This window comes from Leptodactylus fuscus, chromosome 9 (genome assembly GCF_031893055.1).
Source record: "Leptodactylus fuscus isolate aLepFus1 chromosome 9, aLepFus1.hap2, whole genome shotgun sequence".
In the NCBI taxonomy this organism is placed as follows: domain Eukaryota; kingdom Metazoa; phylum Chordata; class Amphibia; order Anura; family Leptodactylidae; genus Leptodactylus; species Leptodactylus fuscus.
This window is the reverse complement of record NC_134273.1, coordinates 50,973,317-50,998,222: the sequence shown is the minus strand read 5'-3', so window position 1 is coordinate 50,998,222 and position 24,906 is coordinate 50,973,317. Positions and strand designations below refer to the sequence as shown.

The window sequence follows — 24,906 nt, the reverse complement described above, 5'->3', positions numbered from 1 at the left end:
CGGGATTTCAGGCGAACAGCAGCACGGAGAAGACAATGAAAGGTAGGAGAAGAATAGCCTTTCTTAAGGCTATTCCGACATGTTACTCAGAAAAAAAAGCGTTTGTATGATAGGATCCCTTTAAGCTGGAAATGTTAAAAAAAAAAAAAAAGCAAGTGCACCCTTAAACCATATATATTTCTGGAAAGAAGACACCCTGAGAATTACGTTTGTCTCAATGGGTTAATGATAATAAAAAAAAGTAAGCGGGCTATTAATATCACTTCTGCTTTGTCCCCCCTCCTTTAATAACCCAAGGAGTTAGGCAAATTGGTAGTAATAAATAATCTCTATCTCAGTCCAACACTAGGTCAGGACATCCAGTCCATTAGATTGACAGAAAAGAACTGTTTACTTTCCAATTCCCATCTGTTGACTATTTGTAAAAAAAAAAAAAAAAAAATCTCTTTTGTCACTATTTTGATTGTCTTTGAGAGTCTCTACTTGGAAAATATGGCACCTGCCCTTCCTTTTGAGCTGTGTTAAGAATAAAAAAAAACCTCTGCTCTGTCAGTAGAAATTACAAATTAGGTGATCACCCTTGGATAATAAATTTTCTTTAGGCAATAGACTGAGATCTCTTCCTTGGTGTACGGTTATAAAAGTTGCTAGTCTTCAGTAGCTGATACCTTTCAATGGCAAATAGCAAGCTTTTGAGACTACTTGGGTCTCTACATACCTGAAAGTTATGGGTTCAGAATATGGCGACACTAAGAAAAATACATTTTTTGCAAAGTTTTGAATTTTTAAAAAAATATAAATAAAACTTTATATCTTTGGTATTCCCTGAATCGTACCGAATATAGAATACAGATGACATGTCACTTTGGCTGCACAGTGAATCCCGCCAAAACGAAGTTCGTAAGAAAGTCTCACATATGCACTTTTTCTTCAATCCCCCCCCATTCTGAATTTTATTCCAGCTTCCCAGTACATTGCACAGATAGTAAATGGCACCATTGTGAAGAACAATTTGTCCCGCAAACATTAAGCCTTCATATTGCTCTGGGAACGGAAAAATAAAAAAAGTTATGACATTTGAAAGACTGGTAGTCAAAAATTAAAATCGAATAATACCTGAGACGGGGCTGGGGTAAAGCTTGACCATTTATTATCCAAAATCAGCCATTGCATTAGAATTTTGCAATGTTTCAATTTTAGGATTAGTTGATCTACACAATATTTCTTTGTAAAGAGGGACCCTTTAACAGAAAAAAATAAGTTTCCCTCTAAGTTACATTCTCACATATACTGTGTTGTATACAGATAGTTTTTTTTGCAGAACAATATTCTATTTGTCCTAATAATACAGCGAAGACGTTCACTTCAACCCACAATGGAAAATTCCTTAACCTCAATTTAAGCAAGTAAAAAATGTCAATTATATTCCCATGATGCCCTAGTTTCTTCATTTTCACAGCCTCTTAGTTCTGAATGGAGGATGCTTAGACATCTGGCCCACCCACTGATTCATAATGGATTCATAACTTTTTATGGTTCTGTTTTTGCAATTTATAATTTATAGCCTTAAGCCTCGGTTAATTCAATCAAAAATATATTTCAGTTTGCCAAATTTCCAGCAAAGTAGAGAAAGGTGATTGGCTGCTTAATGAACATTTTCCTAGCCAATGTGTGTTAATAAACCTCTGGATGTTTTTTTATTTCGTTTTTTTTTTAGAGGCGCTTTGTGTTCATACAATCTAGAAGCTCATGCTGCCAGACGTCTCTTGTTTTCTGTATATAGATATTTATATGGTCTCTTTATATTTACATTCCTTATTTGATTAAAGAACTTTGGCTTTAGAAAAAAAGAATAATTGAGCATAGCAAAACTGCATTCAGTAAATGTTGTAATCTGCAAGTTGTGTACTGTAAAAACACATGATTCTGATTTAAAGTGGAATAACATTTAACAAAAATATTTTGTAATTTTATAGATGAAGGTAAATGTTAAAAGACTTAGACAGGTTGTCCCATAATGTGAAGTCTGCAGGACCTTTCTCCCACTCCACATTCAACCCTATTGCATGTTGCCGGAACTGGAGGTGGTCGGAGCTTCCATTCACTTTAATGGGAGTGCCGTAGATAGCAGAATAGCAGAACTTCAGCTATCTCCAGTGCACCCATTGAAGTGAATGGGAGTGCCAACCACCACCTGTCTTGTCTACATTCAGGTAGTCAAGACAGGTAATACAACCCCTCTAAGTTGTATTTGTAGCCTATATTTCTGGTCTATGTTACACATTGGTGCAGTTTTTGATACAACTGTTTGGATATGAAAGAAGTGTAATTTTTTTTCCTTTAGACACAATTATAAGTGACTGTCATAGGTGAAAAGGGTTGATTTGTATTGTGATATTTATGTAGGCACAAAAAGAATAGAGATGAGCAAAGTGTTTCAGTACAAATAATTTTGTTCTGAATTCAATGTGCTACAATTGCCCAGAAAAGACATGTGTGGCACATTGAGGTCTTCTAGGACTAGATGCAACGTTTATGTTCAATAGTTCAATACATTTTATTAATGAAGCACAAAAACAATACACTTTGTCAGAACAAATTATGCAGGTGTCAAGCACAAGAATATGTGCTAAATTGTTGGACTTTAGACAAATAAAACCAAAAAGAAAAAAAAAAGGTTCCAATAAAAGCAGTGCATTAAGATAAGATAAGATAATGCTTTAAAAGTCCCACCGTGGGGAAATTTCAGTGTGTTACAGCAGCATGGTAATGCAGATAATAACCAGTAACATATTACATAAGGAGACACATAAGCTGAGAAAAATACTAGAAATCAATAGCAGCTAAGGGAAAAAAAGAAAGAAAGAAGACTTCAGGATCATTTAGCTCTCTCTCTTCGCTTGGTCAGATCTAGATTATGTAGCCTGACTGCGGTTGGGAGGAAGGACTTCCGATAGCGCTCCTTGTCACACTTCTCAGCCTCCTGAGCAGGTAGATCCAGCTTTGACCCTTTCTGTGTAGCGCATCCAGGTGATCAGCCCAGTGCAGTTTATTATTGAGGAGTACACCCAGGTACTTATAGGTCTTGACTATCTCAATGCATGACCCTTGGCTCTCCACCGGGATCTGAGCACTTCTCCGCTAACTAAAGTCCACTTTTCTTGTAGTCCACAATTCTACAAAATTCCGGTTTAAAGGGGCTCTATCACTGGGAAAAGTCATGTTTAACTAATCACATGCTTGCATAGGCTTTAGAAATGCTACTTCACACCTACCTTTAGTATGTAGATTGCCTCAGTGGTCTCTGAATAAGTCCGTTTTTATTCATATGCTAATGAGCCTCCAGCCAGTACAGGAAGTTCCCAGCAGCCTGCTCTCTCCTATTATCTCCTATGTGTGTGAGGCAAACAGGAAGCAGAGTTATCATCATCATCAGTCTCCCATAGAAAACAACAGGGAGAGGTGTGCACGATGTATCATGCACCAGTCTAATTAGCATATGAATAAAAACGGACTTATTCAGAAACCACTGAGGCAATTTACATACTAAAGGTAGGTGTGAAGTAGCATTTCTAAAGCCTATGCAAAGATGTGATTAGTTAAAAATGACTTTTCCCAGTGATAGAGCCCCTTTAAGACTGTGTACTCCCTGTCGTCACTGTCAGTGATGAGGCCTATTATTGCAGTCATCAGAGTACTTTGGTAAGTAACAGCTAGATGAGTTGTGCCTAAAGTCAGCAGTGTACAGTGTGAACAGGAAAGGGGCAAGAACTGTATCTTCTGGTGCCCCCGTACTACAGATCACAATGTCCAACACACGGTCCCTGACTCACATACTGTGGTCAGTTTGTGAGTTAGTCGAGTACTCCAACAAGGTACAGCTTGTCTCTCAGTAGCCCTGGCTGAATGGTGTTAAAAGCACTGGAGAAATCAGAGAACATTATTATCACAGTGTTCCCTGGTTTCTCCAAGTGAGAGAGGGCTCTGTGAAGAAGGTGGGTGATGGCATCATCTACCTCAATGCCTGGCCGATAGGAAAACTGGAGGGGGTCCATAACAGAACATACTAGAGGGCGTAGATGTGTCAGGACCAGTCTCTCTAGGACCTTCATCAGGAGGGATATCAGTGGTACAGGTCTGTAGCCGTTCAAGTCCATCTGGTTGGGTTTCTTTGGGACTGGTATCACACAAGATTATGGTGCATGATGACCCAGGTTGGAGCACCGGCCGCAGTACAGTATGGACTATAATGGACAAGGAAGGAGATGCTGCCGTAATAGCAGGGGAAACACTGGACACAGTACAGTATGGAATATGATGAACGATGCCAGAGATATCTAAGTCTATTGGCAATCCCAGACATTTTAGTAATTATATCCTTCTTTGGTGGGAAGTGGTAGACCAGGTATGTGTAGAAACAGACTAGAAACAAACAAGTGTAACAAACAGGCAAACAATAAATCTCCCATCATCTATATAATGCCTAGTATAGTAAGTAAAATAACCATACTGATATGTTGATATTCAACTAGAGTAAATAGCACATGCATGGAATGGCAAAAAGGATAGCAGAATAAGCAAAGGGAGGCATAGGTAGGTTGTGGAACTAGAGAGGGGGAGGAAGGGGAGATTAATCACTAATATAATGTAAGAAGGTGACAGGCAGAGTGCTGGAGTCTTGCTATATCAGCTCCAGGTTTCTGAACAATGTGTGGTCCAGGACAGGTCTGGAGTAGGCTTCAGCCCATGTGTGCGTCATATGATCATTACTGGCCCATAAAAGGCTGAGTTTGGCAAGACTGTGCTTATTTGTTTGTGCGGCTGTTAGTAAGCCACAGGTATATTTAGCTTATTATTACTGCTTAGTTAGAAGCTCAGACGAGCAGGATTCTACTTCATATTGTTTTGCTGAAGTTAGGGCTGTATTTTATTATGTGGTTTTTGAAGTGTTTTTTGACAATTCTGCGTCAAAATCCGCGTCCAAAAAATGCGATGCGGAATTTCTGCCTCCCATTGACTCCCGTTGTTTTTTTCAGGTGAAATCCGCCTGAAGAAAAGTCATGTCGCATCTTTTTTCTGCTAGTGGAAAATACCACTAGTGGAAAAAAATTAGAGGCGGATTACATAGGACTGCATTGTGATGCAGATTTTTTGAGGCGGAATCCGCGTCAAAATCCTGACCAAACAACTTTGTGTAAACTTAGCCTAATACATAGGTGATCTCACCAGTAGTGATATGGCCAATGCAACCTGAAAAGTAACAAAAACATGTGAATAATTAGGTACTAATTAAGAAATCACAGTCTTTGTTAAGTCCCCTGGGGTTCAAACTGTGCAGCTGGTATATCCAATATGACTTGCTTATTTTCAGATTTTTAATCCAGTCACCTACAAGGTAAGTGTCAGGATACGGAGTCGCCGCGGTCCCCTTGCTGCGCGGCGTCTCCCTGGGAGACGTGTTAGGAGTTCTATTGGGTGTGCTTAGGTCATTAAGGGTTAATCTTTTCCTTGCTCTCAGTCTCCATGTCATTAGCCATCAGGTGTGTTCTCTGCTGCTATTTAAACCCCACCCAGGCATGGATCCTTGCCAGCCATTCACTTTGGGTTTCCTGGTCCCCCTGCTCAGTCTGTTTCCCTGTGTGTTTGTATTCGGTCTGTTCCTTGGTTATATACCCGGCTTGTATTTTTGACTATCCCTTGTCTTTTGATTCGGTACCTTTATTATATCTCCTGGCTTGACCTCTTGCTCGTCTGACCTCGCCTTCTCTTCTGTGTCTTGCTGGGACTTGTGGTCCTCCCTGGTTCCATGCTGTTTAGTCTTTTGTTTTGCATTGCAGTTACACTGTGCTTTCTGTTTAGGTGTGACCCCGTGACTCCAGTCCCTAGGACTTTCAGGGCCTCCTCTTCCCTTATCCTAGCCGCCGGGATAGAAGCGTAAGGAGTCGTGGTAGGCGCACTTCAATTAGGAAGTGCATTGGTCTGCCTCATCTCAGATATTACAGCATAGTTATAGCTGCAGGGCCTACGACCCCTTTTGTCATTAGTTGCACAGTGTTGCTTTCCCAGCTGTGTCACTTTGCACTGCCTGACCCTGACTCCAATCCTTACAGTAAGAGTACATGTTTCAGAAATTGGATGTGCAGTTGTGATACTCTATGTCTTGATGAGTGGAAGTGGGCAGGTACTGGAAGTAATACATTTTTATTTCTAATGGTGGACTTAGGCTGCTTTCACACGGAGTAACGCTCCTCTCATTCTGACACGTAAAAATGTGTCAGAGTGAGCATAGTAAAACAGAATCCCATTGAGTTCAATGGGTTTGGTCTTACAGGTGCTACTCATTGAACTCAATGGGAGGCTTTTTTACCTATTGCTTTCAATGTGATACACGCGTATCGTATCGTAGCGTTTACGTGTCAGAATGAGCCGAGCATTACTCCGTGTGAAAGCAGCCTCAGAGATCTGGTCTCCATATGTTGGGTGAAGACATGAGAAATGTGAATGATTACAGTCAGTGACGTTACCTGCAAGACACAAAATGTTCCTGTGCTGCGTTCTCCTAAATTGTCTTCACTTACCACTATAGTAAGTATATATATTGAAACAATTTTTGGACTACATGCTGTGTAGTGAATAGGATCGTCTTTAAAATCCCAGCTCTGCTTCATCTCCCACGTAATAATGTCTGATACTGCACACTCAGCTCAACTACTCTGGAGTATTTGAGCTGAGCGCATGACCCGATGTAGCAGAGCTGGCAGATGTAGCTCTGCTATATCAGGCACTGCACACTCAGCTCAACTACACTCTGTAGACGATACTGCACACTTTCCGATACTGCACACTCAGCTCAACTACACTCTGCAGACGATACTGCACACTCAGCTCAACTACTCCGGATTAGTTGAGCTGAGCGCACCGCCCGATGTAGCAGAGCTGGCAGATGCAGCCAAGCAGAGTGCATGCCCAGCTCTGCTTCATCTCCAATGTACAGTACTGTGTCATCACTGCTACATCTGAGATCAGACCACAATGCAAACTGCTGTGGACGGATCTTAGACTCCGCCTCCTCCAGCAGAACCAGCGTTGATTGGCCGAATGCTGTACACTGGCCAATCAATGCTGGTCAATGCATTCCTATGGGAAAAAGTCAGCTCGCACATATTGCAAGCTGACAGGGATCCTGACCAGATAGAGCCCCAAAGAGCTAGGTGAGTGACATTCCCCTCTAAATAAAGGTAATCCCTAGCTAACCCTGCCTGTAGATCTGTCCCTGTCTCACAGTCACATAGTTCACAGTCCCAAATTAAAGGGGCTCTATCACTGGGAAAAGTCATTTTTAACTAATCACATGCTTGCATAGGCTTTAGAAAAGCTACTTCACACCTACCTTTAGTATGTAGATTGCCTCAGTGGTTTCTGAATAAATCCGTTTTTATTCATATGCTAATGAGCTTTCAGCCAGCTCAGGAAGTCCCCAGCAGCCTCCTCTCTCCTATTATCTCCTATGTGTGTGAAGCAAACAGGAAGCTGAGTCATCATCATCATCAGTCTCCCATAGAAAACAGCAGGGAGAGGTGTGCACTATGTATCATGCACCAGACTAATTAGCATATGAATAAAAACGGACTTATTCAGAAACCACTGAGGCAATTTACATACTAAAGGTAGGTGTGGAATAGTCTTTCTAAAGGCTATGCAAGTATGTGATTATTTAAAAATGACTTTTCCTAGTGATAGAGCCCCTTTAATCAAATGTTAAATTCACCATTCGTCTAAATTGGAGGTCACCTGATTTCGGCAGCCAATGGGTTTTTCAATTTTTTTTAACTGCCTCCGTTGTCGTAGTTCCTGTTCCACCTCCCCTGCGAAGTTATTGGTGCAAAAAATGTGCCAGGGAAGGTGGGAGGGGATACAAATTTTTACTGCGTTTGCCTCGTGGTGTTCGATTGGAATCGAACACCTCGAACGGCCTGATATTCGATCGAATATGTATTCGATCGAACGGTGTTCGCTCATCTCTAGTGTTTAGGCAATGCAATGTACCAGTTTAAAATTATATAACGGCAAGACAATTGTCCGACTGGGTATAGGGCAACACAATTTATGAATCTATGGCTGTGAAAATTGAAACTATAAAAACATTCCTGTGTATTGTGAGCTTTAACAATGTACCAGACATCATTACAAGTTTTGCTGTGCTGTATGCTATAACAAGATGGCGCCTACACCTGGCTACCATGCTCGGATGTAAACATGACCACGTGGAATAAGAGACTCCACAGGTTTTCCCATAAGAATGCAAGAGTACCTGTTGAATGAGAGCGGACACTTATGCATTGCTCAGTGTGCTTTCCTGGAAGTAACACCCTAGTGCTAACGTAGCACAGAAGACACTGCGCAGAAGTGGATACCCAACTGACCAATCAGAAGCCCATGATAGTGTATGCTGTTTCCTTCCAGAGAACGGATATAAAATCCCGCGCCTGCGCAATGATAGCTCTCTATGTACACTGCTATGACTAAGAGAAGTGCTTGAACCAACTCTCATTATATGGTGTTAGTTCTTCAGCGCTAGCACTTAGTCTCTGAATTTGACCAACTATAGTCACTCACAGTTACTTGACTAGTGACCACCAAGGACCAGTCCCTGGCATGGCGACACATAAACCTACTATGAGCTTAGATTTGAAAATAAATTTAAATAAATGTTGCTGACATGTAACTCTGGTGCCTTATGTGTATTTTAAGCCTTTCATGATCTAACACATTTAGCCTTAAACCTGTAAAATTTTATCTCTCTCTGTATTCCAATTTTTTTTTAACTTTTTACATTGTATTATAATGTAGCTTTATGAGACCTTTTATTTTATGTGTATTTTTTGATCAGTTTTTATTACTTTTTCATTTTCAAAGGTAAGATCAACAGAAAACATCAATTTTAGTGTCTGAATTTTAATATTTCTGGCATTTATCATGTAGAATAAATAACATACCATATATACTCGAGTATAAGCTGACCCGAATATAAGCCGAGGCCCATGATTTTACCACAAAAAATGTGAAAACTTATTGACGAGTATACATGAGTCCCCCTTTGACAACAATAACAAAGGATTAAGTCCCGCCCTTCCTATTTCCGATCGAAGATCTCTTTCCGGTTTTGAGAGTTTGCCATGTCTAGCAGGGGTATAGGCATACTGTTTCGTGGTTACGACGAGCCTGCTGCAGAACCTCATTTGCTAAATGCTATACAGTATATATATTCATTTGCCGAATGCTATATATATGTATAGCATTCGGCAAATGAACACTGATTCTGCAGCAGGCACGTCCTTGCTACGGGCAGGCAAGAGTTTTTCTCATTGGAATGAATAGTCCGATGTTAGACTCCGCCTCCTCAGACGAGCCTCTGGCAGAACCAGCGTTGATTGGCCAAATCACTGGCAACTGGCCAATCAACGCTGGTCTATTCATTTCAATGAGAAAAAGTCAACTGGTAACAGCATACTTACCTGCTCGTAGCAAGGACGAGCCTGCTACACAATCAGCCTTCATTTGCCGAATGCTATACACTGTATAGCATTCAGAAAATGAGGTTCTGCAGCAGGCTCGTCGTAACCCGAGGACCATACCCTGAAGTACATACCCAGCCCTGGTTAATTCACTAAGGAACAGGAAGTCTTCTTGCCGCCCTTCCATTGCGCATGTGCCAACCGGAAGTTCGCAGGGGGACTCATGTATAAGCCTAGTCTTCAATTTGGCCCAGACACACAGCCACAAAAGAGATGGCATCTGTGTACGGGCCCATTGAAATATAATAGTCCATAATTTTATCCACCATTGCAGACAAAAAGTCTGGTCATGTGCATTACAGCTTAGTAACTCCATGTGCTTCATAGTAATAGCAGTTAACCCCATCATGTCCCTCATAGTAACCCCCTGTGTGCCTCACATAAGTTATTGATATGTGGGACATATGGAGGTAATAATTTCCTATCTTCATAATTAAGGTCCTTTATTAGTACCCCCATGTGTCTCACATATTAGTAACCCTTATATGGAGCACACAGGGGTTAATATGAGGGACATGATGGGGTTAACTGCTATTAATATGAGGCACATGGAGTTACTGAAACTAACTTAATAACCCCAGATGCCTGACATTACTAGGAATAGTAACCCCAGGAGGTACCTGTGTGTTTTACTTTCACTTTGCTGTAGCTTCCTCATCTTGATGCAAGGCAGCAGCAAGAGCCTCCTTCCTCCCGGGCTTTCATCTCTCTTGCTAGAGAAGGGGGGGTGTCCTATAGCATTACTATAGCACTAAAGGACCTCCCCATTTGTTTAATTTATGCAGGTCCTTGAAGGTCCTGTGCTCCGTGCCTCATTTTGCCAATGCAAATGCATTGGTTAAGGAACCGATTCGGCCCCTGACCAATGCATTTGTATTAACAAAATAACCCTGAGTTGGACCCTGACTCGAGTATAAGCCGAGGGGGGCTTTTTCAGCATAAAAACTGTGCTGAAAAAGTCGGCTTATACACGAGTATATACGGTACTAATTTTATTGTAGGGGTTTTTACGGATGTCTTGATACCAATTGTGTGTGTTTTTAAAATTTTTCTCATTAGCAAGGGGGGAGTTTGTTTATTTTCTGAAAACAACATATGTGCTGTGTCAAAATTACAATATAATGTCTCATAGCGGCCCCTCTACAAAGTGTAATGTCTCATAGTGGCCCCTCTACACAGTATAATTTCTCACAGTAGCTCCTCCATACAGTATAATGTCTCATAGCGGCCCCTTTACAAAGTGTAATGTCTCATAGTGGCCCCTCCACACAGTATAATTTCTCACAGTAGCTCCTCCATACAGTACAATGTCCCATAGCGGCCCATACAATATAATGTCCCACAGTGGCACCTAAGGTGTTTGTTGCAGATATTGAAAAAATGTTGGGGTCAGCAGAACCAGACATTTTTGGGGTTCTCCACCCATAAACTATTCAGAGTATAATGATTGGAGGCCCAGATATGGTGACAAACGTTAAATACAGTGTAACTTACGTCTCCTGTGCTGTAGTACAACTCCTCTTGCTGTCTTTATCCCTCTTTAATAACGTCACAGACATGGGTGACGTCGGCATCATTATGTGATGTGATCCACGTGACATCTTTAACATCATTAAAGCTATGAGTAAGAGACTGATTATGGTTTCCCGAAATGCGTAAGCTAAGTTCTGGTTTCTATCCTGTTTCTTGATCCTTTCTTGATCCTTGTCACTGTGGGCCCCTGAAGCAGCTGGTAGTGCGAGTTACTCCAGTGAAAAAGGAGATATTGTGAAAAAGGAGGAGCCAAGGTACAACAGGGTCTCTCTGCTGACATATTAGCGTCAATCTAGAATTCATTAAATAAAGGAGTAGATGTAAGTATAAGCCTTTTCTTAATAAAGATATTTCAAATCAATTGATGAGAAGTTAAAAACTTGTAATGTATCCTCCTTCCTTGATTAACAACCGCCAACTATAGTATTCATTTGCTATGTTTGCACAGTGTAACCTATCCCAGAGCTGGACACTCTGCATGGCTAAAAAAGGAGATAGAGAAATGCCTGGTAAAGGAGTAAATGAACTGTACATCAGCATGGTACACTGAGTATTGTTTGTTACAGTGACTGGTGGTGTAGGATGAACTGGTGCATCCAATACAGAACTATTACCATCAGATGTGGAACCCTTGCTGACTGCTAACCATTGCTCACACATTGAGACTTTTCCAATAAAAATATTTTAACATTACTTTTGGAATTGATGTTCATAAGTGCCACTGTGAGCTACAGTATGTGGGCGGATCACCATGTGCCTAATGGCAACTAGAATTGCTTAAAACATATTGTAGATCACGGTCTATTCAATTTCTAGCTCACTAATGTAAATACAACCAAAGTTATGTCAAAGTGAAAGTGACATGTATGTGTTTGGAAAAACGGATGGTAAGTAGTGGATGCAAACTCTGAATTTAAAGGGATTCTACCACTAAACCCACATTTTTTCTAATTACCATGTCGGAATAGCCTTAAGAAAGGCTATTCGTCTCTTACCTTTAGATGTGTTCTCCGCTGCGGCGTTCCTTAGAAATACCGTTTTTTTACCTGTATGCTAATGAGCTCTCCGCAGCAATGAGGGTGGTCCCTAGCACTCAAACGGCGATGAGGACGTCCCCACTGCTGCCCGAGAGCTCTGCTCCAGCGACGCTTCCATCTTCAGCAGCAACCCCGCCTCTTCTGTCTTCCGAAGCGGTCCAACTTCCGACGCCTGTGCAGTAGGCTCCTATATTGAACTACAAGAGTAAGAGAGGCCTCCCAAAAATGGCCGGCGGCCAGCGGCCATTTTTGGGTGGCTGCTCTTGCTCTTGTAGTTCAATACAGGAGCGTACTGTGGCTGGCCGCCGGCCATTTTTGGGTGGCTGCTGTACGCTCCTGTATTGAACTGCGCAGGCGTCAGAAGTTAAACCGCGTCAGAAGACAGAAGAGGCGAGGTTGCAGCTGAAGATGGAGGCGGCACTGGAACAGAGCTCTCAGGCAGCAGTGGGGATGTCCTCATCGCCGTTTGAGTGCTAGGGACCACCCTCATTGCTGCGGAGAGCTCATTAGCATACAGGTAAAAAAACTGTATTTCTAAGGAACGCCGCGGTGGAGACCACGTCTAAAGATAAGAGACGAATAGCCTTTCTTAAGGCTATTCCGACGTGGTAATTAGAAAAAATGTGGGTTTAGTGGTAGAATCCCTTTAACCATACACTGTGCTTTTATGCATTTTACTATTTAAAACAATTCTACAGGACTTCATGCTTCCCTCTGCCGACAAGCTTTTTGGAAATGGAATTTTTATTTTCCAACAGGACTTGGCACCTGTCCACACTGCCAAATGTACCTAGTTTAATAACCACGGTATCACTGTGCTTGACTGGCCAGCAAACTTGCTTGACCTTAACTCCATAGAGAGTCTATGGGGGTATTTTCAAGAGGAAGATGAGAGACACCAGACCCACCAATGCAGACGAGCTGAAGGCTGCTATCAAAGCAATCTGGGCTTCCATAACAGCTCTGTAGTGCCACAGGCTGATCCCTCCATATCACATTACCGCATTGATGCCGTCATTCATGCAAAAGGAGCGCCCACCAAGAATTGAGTGTATTTACTGGATATGCTTTTCATTTGGTCAACATTTCTATGTTAAATAATTGTTTTTACAGTTGGTCTTATATAATATTCTAATTTTCTAAGATAATGACTTTTGGGTTTTCCTTGGCTGTAAGTCATCATCATTAACATTAACAGAAATACTTGAAAAACTTCCCTCTGTTTGCCATGACTCAATATTATGTCTTTCACTTTTTCAACTGAATTACTAAAAACAATAAAATACATTTTTGATGCTATTCTAATTTATTGAGATGCTCTAGTACAGGGGTGCTCAATACGTCGATCGCGATCTACTGGTAGATCGCAAAGGACGTATGGGTCGATCGCGGGATGCAGGGATCCCCGGTGTCTGTCTGTTCACAGTGCAGGCTGAGAATCATCTCCGGACACTGGCAGGCGGGACACTGGCATACGTCCAGCCCCGCACACAAACATGCTCGCCCCGCCCACAAGCCCGCCCCCTAGGCCCGCCCCAGCTAAAAAGTAGCTCACACACTGAAAAAGTGTGAGCACTCCTGCTCTAGTATATTGTGTGTGTGTAAAATCTACTGAGTAGTTACATATAAAACAACTAGCTTGTTAAATATATATATATAGTACAATATATATCCCATGAATATTTATTATTTTAAAACCACTAACAGGAAAAATAAATAACATGTATTATTTCATCACAACATCTATCATTGGACTAGGGACTCTCAAAGCTCAGTGATTTTTGTTCAGTTTGTGGCGGCCCCATCTCACAGCTCACAGGATTTCAAAGGCCAAAAGCTAATGCCTTGCTTGCCCAATACCACAGGACACCTTCACAGGTATTTGTATGGTGTATTTATGATCAAATTAAAGCTGAGAAGTCAAGTTTCTATTTTTTACTTCCTATTTAAGTTCCTATTGTTATATTTATAGTTGCAGTTTACAGTTTTCCCATATAAACGAAAGACCCAGATTAATTTAAAGATCAAAGGCAAACTTAGGACAGTTTTAAGCCAGGGCCCCAAGAGGCAGAAACGGCGCAGAAAAAAATGCGTTGTTTCACAGTCACAGCAAAGTGGATGGGATTCTAGCAGATCCTATCTGCACTTTACGTAAAAATACAAGTATTTTGCGGTTTTGGAAATTGCAGCACGTCACTTACACTTACAGAAATAGCAGCATTTTCCCTATAAGTATAATTGACGCAGAAAATCAGCAGAGGTCACTTTCTGTTAAAAGAGCTGTAGGAAAAACAGTGATGCGTTGCAGCTGCGTTTTTTCCCATAGGGCTTTTTTTTTGCTGCAGGATCCTACGTGTGGCCCTAGCCCCTAGCCTAGAATCGGGTACTGGTGCTATTACACCAGTCGTTTTGTATAATTACATTGAAACAACATGGTATGAATGCCACTTGTTTGACGGTCACTTTTCCTTGCACAATGTTTAACATTTGTACAATGTGTAACAGATGTAATAAACATTCACTGGCACTTTTCATCCTAGAATAGTGGCAGTGAACAGCAATATGAGCCCAGAAGTTTATCAAGTACTGAGAGTTGTATCATCAATAAATGGGGAATACATTGGGGAATACAGTGCTTGTTATTCTGCCTGGCACAGCACTCATCTGGCATTTTAGTCTACAAGGAAGTGCCCATATACTAAAATGTAAAAATCTATATTCAGATTGCTCCCCCTAGTGGAAAAATGATTCTGCAGCTTCTGTAGGAATACAGCCAACAATTAATTCATATAGAAAATAATATTTGTATCAAAGTTCGGGCACATATTACAATGCAGCACTAAAGGAATCAGTATCTCATAAAATGTTAAAACATAGTCTGCCGTAAATTAGAAAATTAGAAATGTAATTGTCCAGTCTGTTGGGATAGTTCCTGAAAAAAATGTATGCTGAGCTTCAGTTCACTTAAAAAACTGGGAAATACACAATTATGTGAATTTTTTCCACCATCAGAAGGAACACTGAAATAATAGAGGAGTGGGATGGGGATTCCTGATCAGTATATTAGCATTTATTTTTCTAGCTAACTGTATTTCCTGCAAAGGTTTCTGTAAATTGCTCCAATATTATTGTTATTTATATAATTTTGAGACAATATAACATAAGTAAGGCTAGATAGGAGGCTCCGCTGCAGATTCCGCTGAAAATTGCAAAAAATCCTCCATGCATGGTTTTAGTATAAAAATGGTGAGTAACTGCTGTTTTAGAGGACAAGCTCTCCATCAAGTGGATCCCGTGGTGCAAGTGTGAACTGGCCTAAACCCCAATCATCCTAAATAACCAAGCAACTGACAGCATAGTGTAGATTACCTACCGCTGATGAGTGAGCTATGCCTGGGTGAATGACATACCTACAAGCTACAGGTATGACTACAGTGAAGTGTCATCAATGGAGGATTATTACATACTATTACAACAACTCTACACTAGAGATGAGCGAGTATATTCGATCGTATACCTCCCCTGCATACTTATTGTTGTAAAAAAAAAAGCGCTAGGGAAGGTGGGAGCGGAATCGAATATTTCCCGCGTGGTATTCGACTGAGCTGAGTACACCAATAACTACGGTATGCAGGCGAGGTATTCGATCGAATACTACTATTCGATCGAATACTATTCACTCATCTCTACTCTACACTAATACAGTAAAACACTTTTGAGATGACCACCCAAAAGTGGTCTTGTAAAATGCACATTATACACTGGAACTTTTTTAAAAAAAGAGGTTTTTTTTCCCACAGAGTTTTTCATTACAATTTTGTTGCATTTTTCTCTGCAGTTTTTCTTCCCTTATTACATCTATAGAAAAACACTCATGTTTCTGCTACTAAGATTGCCAAGCTGTGTTTTTTCAAACATGCGTTTAAAAAAAAAAAAATGCTGCCTTTGTGCTGCTCCTTTTTTCTGCAATGCGTGGATGAAATGAACCAGTATCTCATTCACTTTGCTGATGCTGTAAAAAATAATGTTCTTTTTGCAGTGTTTCTGAAGCAGGCAAAAACGCTGTTTTCATAGCCTAAGGCTAAAGCCCCATGTAATGATACACAGCTAAAAATGCTGCAGAAAAAAAAATATAAAAAAATCAATGTTTTTTTCTGCAGCGTTTTTCATTGAGTTTTTCCTGCATTCTTCTCTACTTTTTTCCTTCCGCTATTAAATCAATTGGGAAAACATTGATTCTCAGCTACAAATAAAATACATTTTTCAAAAACACATGCGTTTTCAAAAACATATTTTTATGCAGCTGTTATTTCCTGCAAAGTGTGGATGAGATTAACCGAAATCTCATTCTGTAAAAAGCAGTATTTTTCACCACTGTATTTCTATGGCTGAAACCACGGTGGAAAAGCTGCTATTTTTGTTGCAAATTTGGTTGATGTTTTTTGAGTTATAGTCAAGATTGGTTTGAAAAGGAATGAGAAGGATAAAACAAACCCTTATACTTTCCCCTTATGGTAAATCCACTCCTAGTTTTTGGCTCAACAAAATGCAACAAAACAAGATGCTTTGTTCTACATGTATCAAGTGTTTTAGCCACTTTTTAGACATTTTTACAGGTTGTATAAAAATAGTTTGGCATTGCTGAAAAGCGGTGTGGATTATTGGAAGGGTACAGCCTAAATGGGACCAACATGTTAGTAAATAAACCTTTACACTGTCAGATTTTACCTCTATTGTTCAAACTGTATAGAAACAAACATGACTTGTGAAACCTGAATTATTAAAACTATTCTGTTTCCAAGGAATTGGAGAAATGGGAAGGTTGTGCCTGTTGATAACTGTAATTGTACATCACTGAATGAAGAATTGTTTCAGGATTCACTGTAAAGCATTTGTATTCAGAATAAAACATGGGCATTAATCCCAATGAATTGAAGGACATTCCAAATAATCGGCTTGCTAGAACTGGCAGACAGCTGTTGTAGAAGTTCTGGAATATAGAGCCTGGTTGGTGGAGGCATTACTAGGAGGACAAGTAGGGGGAGAGAAGTTGTGATGCAGGAGAGCAGGGGGATCTGTAGAACGTCAGGAGCAGCACAAAGACATTGCCACGTAATTACAGGCTCTTATTAAGGGAATGGTCCTCCCTGGGGTCTCCAGTCTTCAGCTCTCCTCTCACAAGTCTCCACCTACATGCCAGGCTGTGGCGTTTGATGTGCCAAACAGTTCTGGATCCAAGACACAGAAACAATAGTTCTGCAGGGGGAAAAAAAAGCCAGGAATTAAAGTCTTCCCAGCACAAGAGGAATACACAGAGTAGACTTGTACATCTGCAAGACTTCAGATCTTCTACTGCTCTGGAGGGTTGAAGAGCCCAGGATGCTTCTCCGTGTGTTAGGAGAACACTAACAGGACATTGACTTAGCTGAAGAGCCTGGGACACGAGGATCACTACACAGGCTGAACTTCCATTCCCCATCATCTCTATCATCAGTGATTGTCACTATGACTTCTAACTATAACCTCCAACTCCTGGACCGGCAGGCGATTATCGGGGGGCGACTGGAGACCCCAATAACAGCCGGGCTAGAGAACCTGCAGCACAAGAAGAACTTCTCAGTCAGTCACCTGTTGGATCTGGAGGAATCGTCTGAGATAGTTGGAGTTCAGGCCGATGAGGATACAGGGGAAAGCAGAAGGAGTTTACTGGAGTCTCCGGGACTGACTAGTGGAAGTGACACCCCACAACAAGAAAGTAAGTCCCAAAGATATTCCAAGGGCCTGATAGTTTACAGTTATTATTGTAATGATAAACATATATAACATAGTCTTACTATATAGATCATCCATATATAATACAGTATAATTATATAAATAGATCATACATATCTAATACAGCCTAATACTATATATAGATCACCCATATCTAATACAGTCTAATATACAGAGATCACCCATATCTAATACAACCTGATAATATATACATAGATCACCCATATCCAATACAGCCTAATACAATATATAGATCACCCATAACTAATACAGTCTAATATTCATAGATCACCCATATCTAATACAGCCTAATACTATATATAGATCACTCATATCTAATACAACCTTATAATATATACATAGATCACCCATATCTAATACAGCCTAATACTATATATAGATCACCCATATCTAATACAACCTGATAATATATACATAGATCACCCATATCTAATACTATATATAGATCACTCATATCTAATACAACCTGATAATATATACATAGATCACCCATATCTAATACAGCCTAATACTATATATAGATCACTCATATCTAATACAACCTGATAATATATTTGTGTAGATCATCCATATCTAATATAATAAAATTATTTAAATATATCATAGATATCTAATACTGTCTAATAATATACATAGATCATCCATATTTAATACAGCCTAATAATATACCATATATAGATCACCAATATATAATATTCTAATTATATTAATAGATCATACACATCTAATACTGTTTAGTAATATACATAGATCATCCATATCTAATACAACCTGATATTATATATAAATCACTCATATCTAAGTCTAATTATTTTAATAGATCATACACATCTAATATAGTCTAATAATATACACAGATCATCCATATCTAATACAGTCTAGTAATGATGCAGTCTAATAATATGTAGAGACTATTCCATTATGTAATACAGGTTAACAACATAGATATTCCACACGTAGTCTAATAATGTAAACATATCATCTATATCTAATACAGTCTAATAACACATTTATATAGATCCTACAAATCTCATACAGTTTAATAAAATGGCTAATCCACATCTGATGTAATTAATAATGGAAAGACATCACCTATAATCAATATCTAAAAATAAATAATTCACCTGTGATAGTCTAACAATGTATACATCATCCATTTCTAATACCAGCTTATATCAGTTCAGTCATATAAATATGTCATTCATATCTAGTGTATTCTCCTAATGTAACAGGTCATCCTTATTTAATAATTCTTCAAACATATACATATTCATATTTAATAATATCCAATCATATAAACAGATCATTTCTAATAGAGTCTATGAATATACACAGACTATCTGGGCAATGTAACACCATGTACATAACGATCTAATCACCTCTATTACTCCTCCTGCCACCAATGTACCAACAATTATTACACATCACTGGCGCTTTATATTGTATATACTCTGGTCACCTGGATGTGTAGCAATGAACTATGTTGTAACACACACTAGTGTACTTTATAGTGTTATAATGTCACTTGATGATTTATAGTAAGTATTTTTCATACATTAACATACTGTCAGTACCTTTATCACAATGTATAGATTAGATTTTATGAAATGGGGTTATCATTTCCCAGATGAGGGACATTATGGGTAAATAACTGGCTTATATGTGGTGCAGTACATGTGGGTGCAATGAAAATACAAGAAGTTTATGAACTGTCAGAGATCAGCAGGTCAGTAGAAGTCATTCCCAGCAATAAAATAACAAATGTCGCTCCTGTACCGGTTGGTGAGCGCATGGACCAAAACATGCCTACAGTCATGAAACAACCTTGTGCTAGTCCTCCATATATGTCAGTCAAGCTGATAGAGGCAATGTGTAACTGACACATAGGAAATATCATATGGCTGATGCATGAATATTATTATATGCATTATTATAGTCAGAGAGGTAGTTTACAACCATATCATAAACAGTGACTACAATGCAGACTAGTTAGGATCAGGATTTCATTCACCAGATGTTATCAGCAATTGTTAGCCATTGAATGTAGATGTAGGGTCCTCCAGGGGATACCCCTAGCTGTGATTTTAGGACTTCTAATGCTGTGCGTTACGTTGCTCCAAGTTCTCTGCGGCTTTATGAAAGTGTTGTGCTGCTTATTACTAAAAATCAGAGAGCAATAAATCCACGCTAATAGACACTGTCAATGGGGAATAGCGGTTAGGAGCCAATATAGATCATATCAATTCCAAAGAAGTGAGATTTTAACAAATTGGACTTTCCCTTTAAAAAAAAAATGAGGAGCTTAAAATGGGGCAGTTATATTGTCAGTGTGGTAAGCATCACTAGAATGGAAATACATCAGTTTTGTGTGTCTAGGTGAGTATACGCTTGTATCCTTGCATTAAAAAAAAAGAGAATTAACTTAAACTACAATGACTGCAATGAGGAATCATAAATTGATAATTCATGTTAAAGTATCAAGAAATCTATTCAGCCACCACCCAAAAACGGATCAAACATCCATTCTTTTGCAATTAGTGCGTGTCCAGACCTCGATCCACAACTTATATTTTACACAACATTATAATCACGTTCCTTACAAGTCAGAGTAAAGCCTTGTTGAATGGCTTGAGCCCAGGGCTGTAGCTGGAGACTAGATTTTGTCTTATCAGTTGTCATCTGTTCTTGGGATCTGGCTGTATAACTCCAAATTCACACTGGCATCTTTTGTTTGCATATTTGGACATGTATTTTTCTTCAGTCTATATTCCAAAGACCACCATGCTACAAACACAAATTTCCTTTATTACCGGATAATAACACTAATAAAACATACATCATGGTTTATAGGTTATGGCTATGCAGTGTTTTTGTAAAGTAAGCCGTCATTCACACAACTGTGGTGCAAAACAGCCATGAAGAACTTTTGTCACAGTTGTGTAGCACACAAGGGGAGGCCGTCTTTACAGATCCGTCATACATTACATGAATGGAGGGATCAGTGAAAATTGACAAAAATAGAGCATGACCTATATCTTGATGTTCATGTGATTAGTCCCCATTCACAAACATTGAAATAAAGTTATTATTATTGAAATTAATGCAGCCATATGCAACCATATTTTTTAACAGCTGTCACACAGTCATGTTTCGCCGGTCAGGCTACTAGTTGGTCAGAAAATAATGGAGTTTTTTTATAGTTATTATATTTTAACTGAGTGCTCTTCCATATGTTTTCTGTTTTTCATTTTATGGCCATTGATGTCAATGAGGAAATGTCATACATGTTGTGAATTTAAAGAAAATGTAACAAGCTCTTTATATGGATACATCTTGTTAAAAAAATGACTCATTATGACATTTGCATGCTGTATGGCGTGTTTGAAATTATTTTCCATAAAAGTAAAATGCCCAACAAAGTATGAAAACTTCCTATGCTTAAGCAATCTTATATTCCGCTTCTCAATTGACTTAAAATGCTCTGAAAACCATTTGTGTGAAACATTTTGTTAACTCTGTCACACAAAAGCACACTAGAAAAAAAAAAACATACCAGAAAAGTGACTTCAAAATATATCAATATAGTGGCCCCCTTGTGTTCTATTGGTAATACTTGCATGGTTCTAGTTACACGTTTACAATATTTTGGCCTATTTTTCTCCTTTTTAATACACAATAGATGTGAACGGGTGACAAAATTATGTTATAGATTTATGGAATTAATCCATGAATCCAATGACTGATACATAGATAAAACTGAATGGAATGGAACATGTAGGTAATTCAGGATTGCAGTTTGATATAGCAGTTTCCTTTAAAAAAAAAAAAAAAAAAAAAAAAAAAAAAGGGGAAGAAAAAGGTAAAAAAAATTACTAGCTGGACCTGTCATATGACAACATCAGTGATGGACTCTATTGACTTTTAGGACTATTGGGTTTCTGTACTGTTGTCTATTGTCTTGATGGGAAGAGTAGTGCTCTATTCTACACTGTTTCCCACCAAACTTGACAGAACGTCCAATAGGAGCCTCAACATAAATGTGAACAGAGTCTTAAGCCTGGTTCACATCTGCATTCAGTATTCCGTTCAAGATGTCCAATTGGGGACCCTCCCGAACGGAATACTGAATGCATTAAAAAGCGGTTAGCTAAGAAAGCACGTGGACACGGTAGACTATAATGGGGTCTGTGTGTTTTGGGTGCGGTGTCCGCACGAATCATATGAAGAGAAAAGCGCTGCTTGATTTGTGCAGACCGCGCGGAAAACACGCAGACCCCATTATAATATATGAGTTCCATGTGGTTTCTTAGCTAATTGCTTTTTAATATGTTCGGTATTCCGTTCGGGGGGTCCCCAAGTGGTCTCCCCAAATGAAATACCGACCACAGATGTGAACCAGGCCTTAAACTTACAGAGCATTGGTACAATTGTATCTACTTCTCAGCTGAGTCACCAACTAGTTATAACATGTACAGTTTGTACAGTTCGGCAGTCCCAGTCATTGATGCAGCCCCATCTGGATTATGCAGTTCAGTTCCGGGCACCAGTACATAGAAAGGATGTCCTAGCTTTGGAAGAGATACAACGGAGGGCCACAAAACTGCTAAGGGGCATGGTGGACCTCACTTATAAGGAGCTATTAAAGGAGTTGTTAAAATTTGTTTAGTTTTGAGAAGAGGCGTTTAAGATTAGATAATATAAACCTTTATGTGTGTGCGTGTGTGTGTATATATATATACAGTCCTATGAAAAAGTTTGGGCACCGCTATTAATCTTAATCATTTTTAGTTCTAAATATTTTGGTATTTGCAACAGCCATTTCAGTTTGATATATCTAATAACTGATGGACACAGTAATATTTCAGGATTGAAATGAGGTTTATTGTACTAACAGAAAATGTGCAATATGCATTAAACCAAAATTTGACCGGTGCAAAAGTATGGGCACCTCAACAGAAAAGTGACATTAATATTTAGTACATCCTCCTTTTGCAAAGATAACAGCCTCTAGTCGCTTCCTGTAGCTTTTAATCAGTTCCTGGATCCTGGATAAAGGTATTTTGGACAAACAATTCAAGTTCAGTTAAGTTAGATGGTCGCCGAGCATGGACAGCCCGCTTCAAATCATCCCACAGATGTTCAATGATATTCAGGTCTGGGGACTGGGATGGCCATTCCAGAACATTGTAATTGTTCCTCTGCATGAATGCCTGAGGATTTGGAGCGGTGTTTTGGATCATTGTCTTGCTGAAATATCCATCCCCGGCGTAACTTCAACTTCGTCACTGATTCTTGAACATTATTCTCAAGAATCTGCTGATACTGAGTGGAATCCATGCGACCCTCAACTTTAACAAGATTCCCGATGCCGGCATTGGCCACACAGCCCCAAAGCATGATGGAACCTCCACCAAATTTTACAGTGGGTAGCATGTGTTTTTCTTGGAATGCTGTTTCTTTTTGGACGCCATGCATAACGCCTTTTTTTTATAACCAAACAACTCAATTTTTGTTTCCAAAATGAAGCTGCCTTGTCCAAATGTGCTTTTTCATACCTCAGGCAACTCTATTTGTGGCGTACGTGCAGAAACGGCTTCTTTCTCATCACTCTCCCATACAGCTTCTATTTGTGCAAAGTGCGCTGTATAGTTGACCGATGCACAGTGACACCATCTGCAGCAAGATGATGCTGCAGCTCTTTGGAGGTGGTCTGTGGATTGTCCTTGACTGTTCTCACCATTCTTCTTCTCTGCCTTTCTGATATTTTTCTTGGCCTGCCACTTCTGGGCTTAACAAGAACTGTCCCTGTGGTCTTCCATTTCCTTACTATGTTCCTCACAGTGGAAACTGACAGGTTAAATCTCTGAGACAACGTTTTGTATCCTTCCCCTGAACAACTATGTTGAACAATCTTTGTTTTCAGATCATTTGAGAGCGGGCTGTCCATGTTCGGCGACCATCAAACTTAACTGAACTTGAATTGTTTTGTAGAAAGAAATGGTCCAAAATACCTTCATCCAGGATCCAGGAACTGATTAAAAGCTACAGGAAGCGACTAGAGGCTGTTATCTTTGCAAAAGGAGGATGTACTAAATATTAATGTCACTTTTCTGTTGAGGTGCCCATATTTTTGCACCGGTCAAATTTTGGTTTAATGCATATTGCGCATTTTCTGTTAGTACAATAAACCTCATTTCAATCCTGAAATATTACTGTGTCCATCAGTTATTAGATATATCACACTGAAATGGCTGTTGCAAACACCAAAATATTTAGAACTAAAAATGATTAAGATTAATAGGGGTGCCCAAACTTTTTCATAGGACTGTGTATATATATATATATATATATATATATATATATATAGAGCTCATAAAAGAAATGTGGGATTGTTGCATCTAAAATCCACTCAAAGACTCGGTCTGGAAAAAAAATCGCTTAATCTCCAGAGGCAGCAAGGCTTCTTCCTTCCGTCGTGTTCTTTCTCATCCCTTGGCTGGACTTGATGGACATATGTATTTTTTCTACTGTACTATGTAACTATAACACGTATTAGTTAGCACACACCTCTTAATATAATTGGCTCATCTTTGGCTATACTCAAACCAGAAAATGACTTTTCCTCCTGTCATGAGCAGCCATAGATTTGTGTCAGTTATTGAGCCATTTTCTGGCCTGCCAAATTGCCCCCATTAGGGTAGCACTAGTAAATATATACAGATATTCCTTTTTACTCTTTCCTAGACTCTTGATTGCAAATGAAAAACAGGCTTTTAATACTGTACAAATTAGGGTCAAGTGCCACTGGAGACCAACAAGTGCCTCAATACTCACCTGTTAACCCAACTCAACTCTGTTTTTGCTTTGATTGACGTCTTCTTTTCATTTCCACATGTATACTATTGATATTGTGAAAAGCTGTCAGATCAATGGGGTGATGAAGGGTAGGGTTTAGAGATGAGCGAACA

The 24,906-nt window shown here is 39.5% G+C and overlaps 1 protein-coding gene across 2 annotated transcripts in view; it reads left to right on the top strand.

The window, feature by feature from the left end:
* Positions 1-17,650: 17,650 nt before the first annotated feature.
* Positions 17,651-24,906, top strand: part of PRRX1 (paired related homeobox 1) — a 60,130-nt gene continuing 52,874 nt past the window's right edge. For both annotated transcript variants that reach the window (XM_075287853.1, XM_075287854.1), the window contains exon 1: positions 17,651-17,900. In XM_075287853.1, coding sequence (XP_075143954.1) covers positions 17,651-17,900 — 250 coding nt within the window. The remainder of the gene's footprint in view (positions 17,901-24,906) is intronic.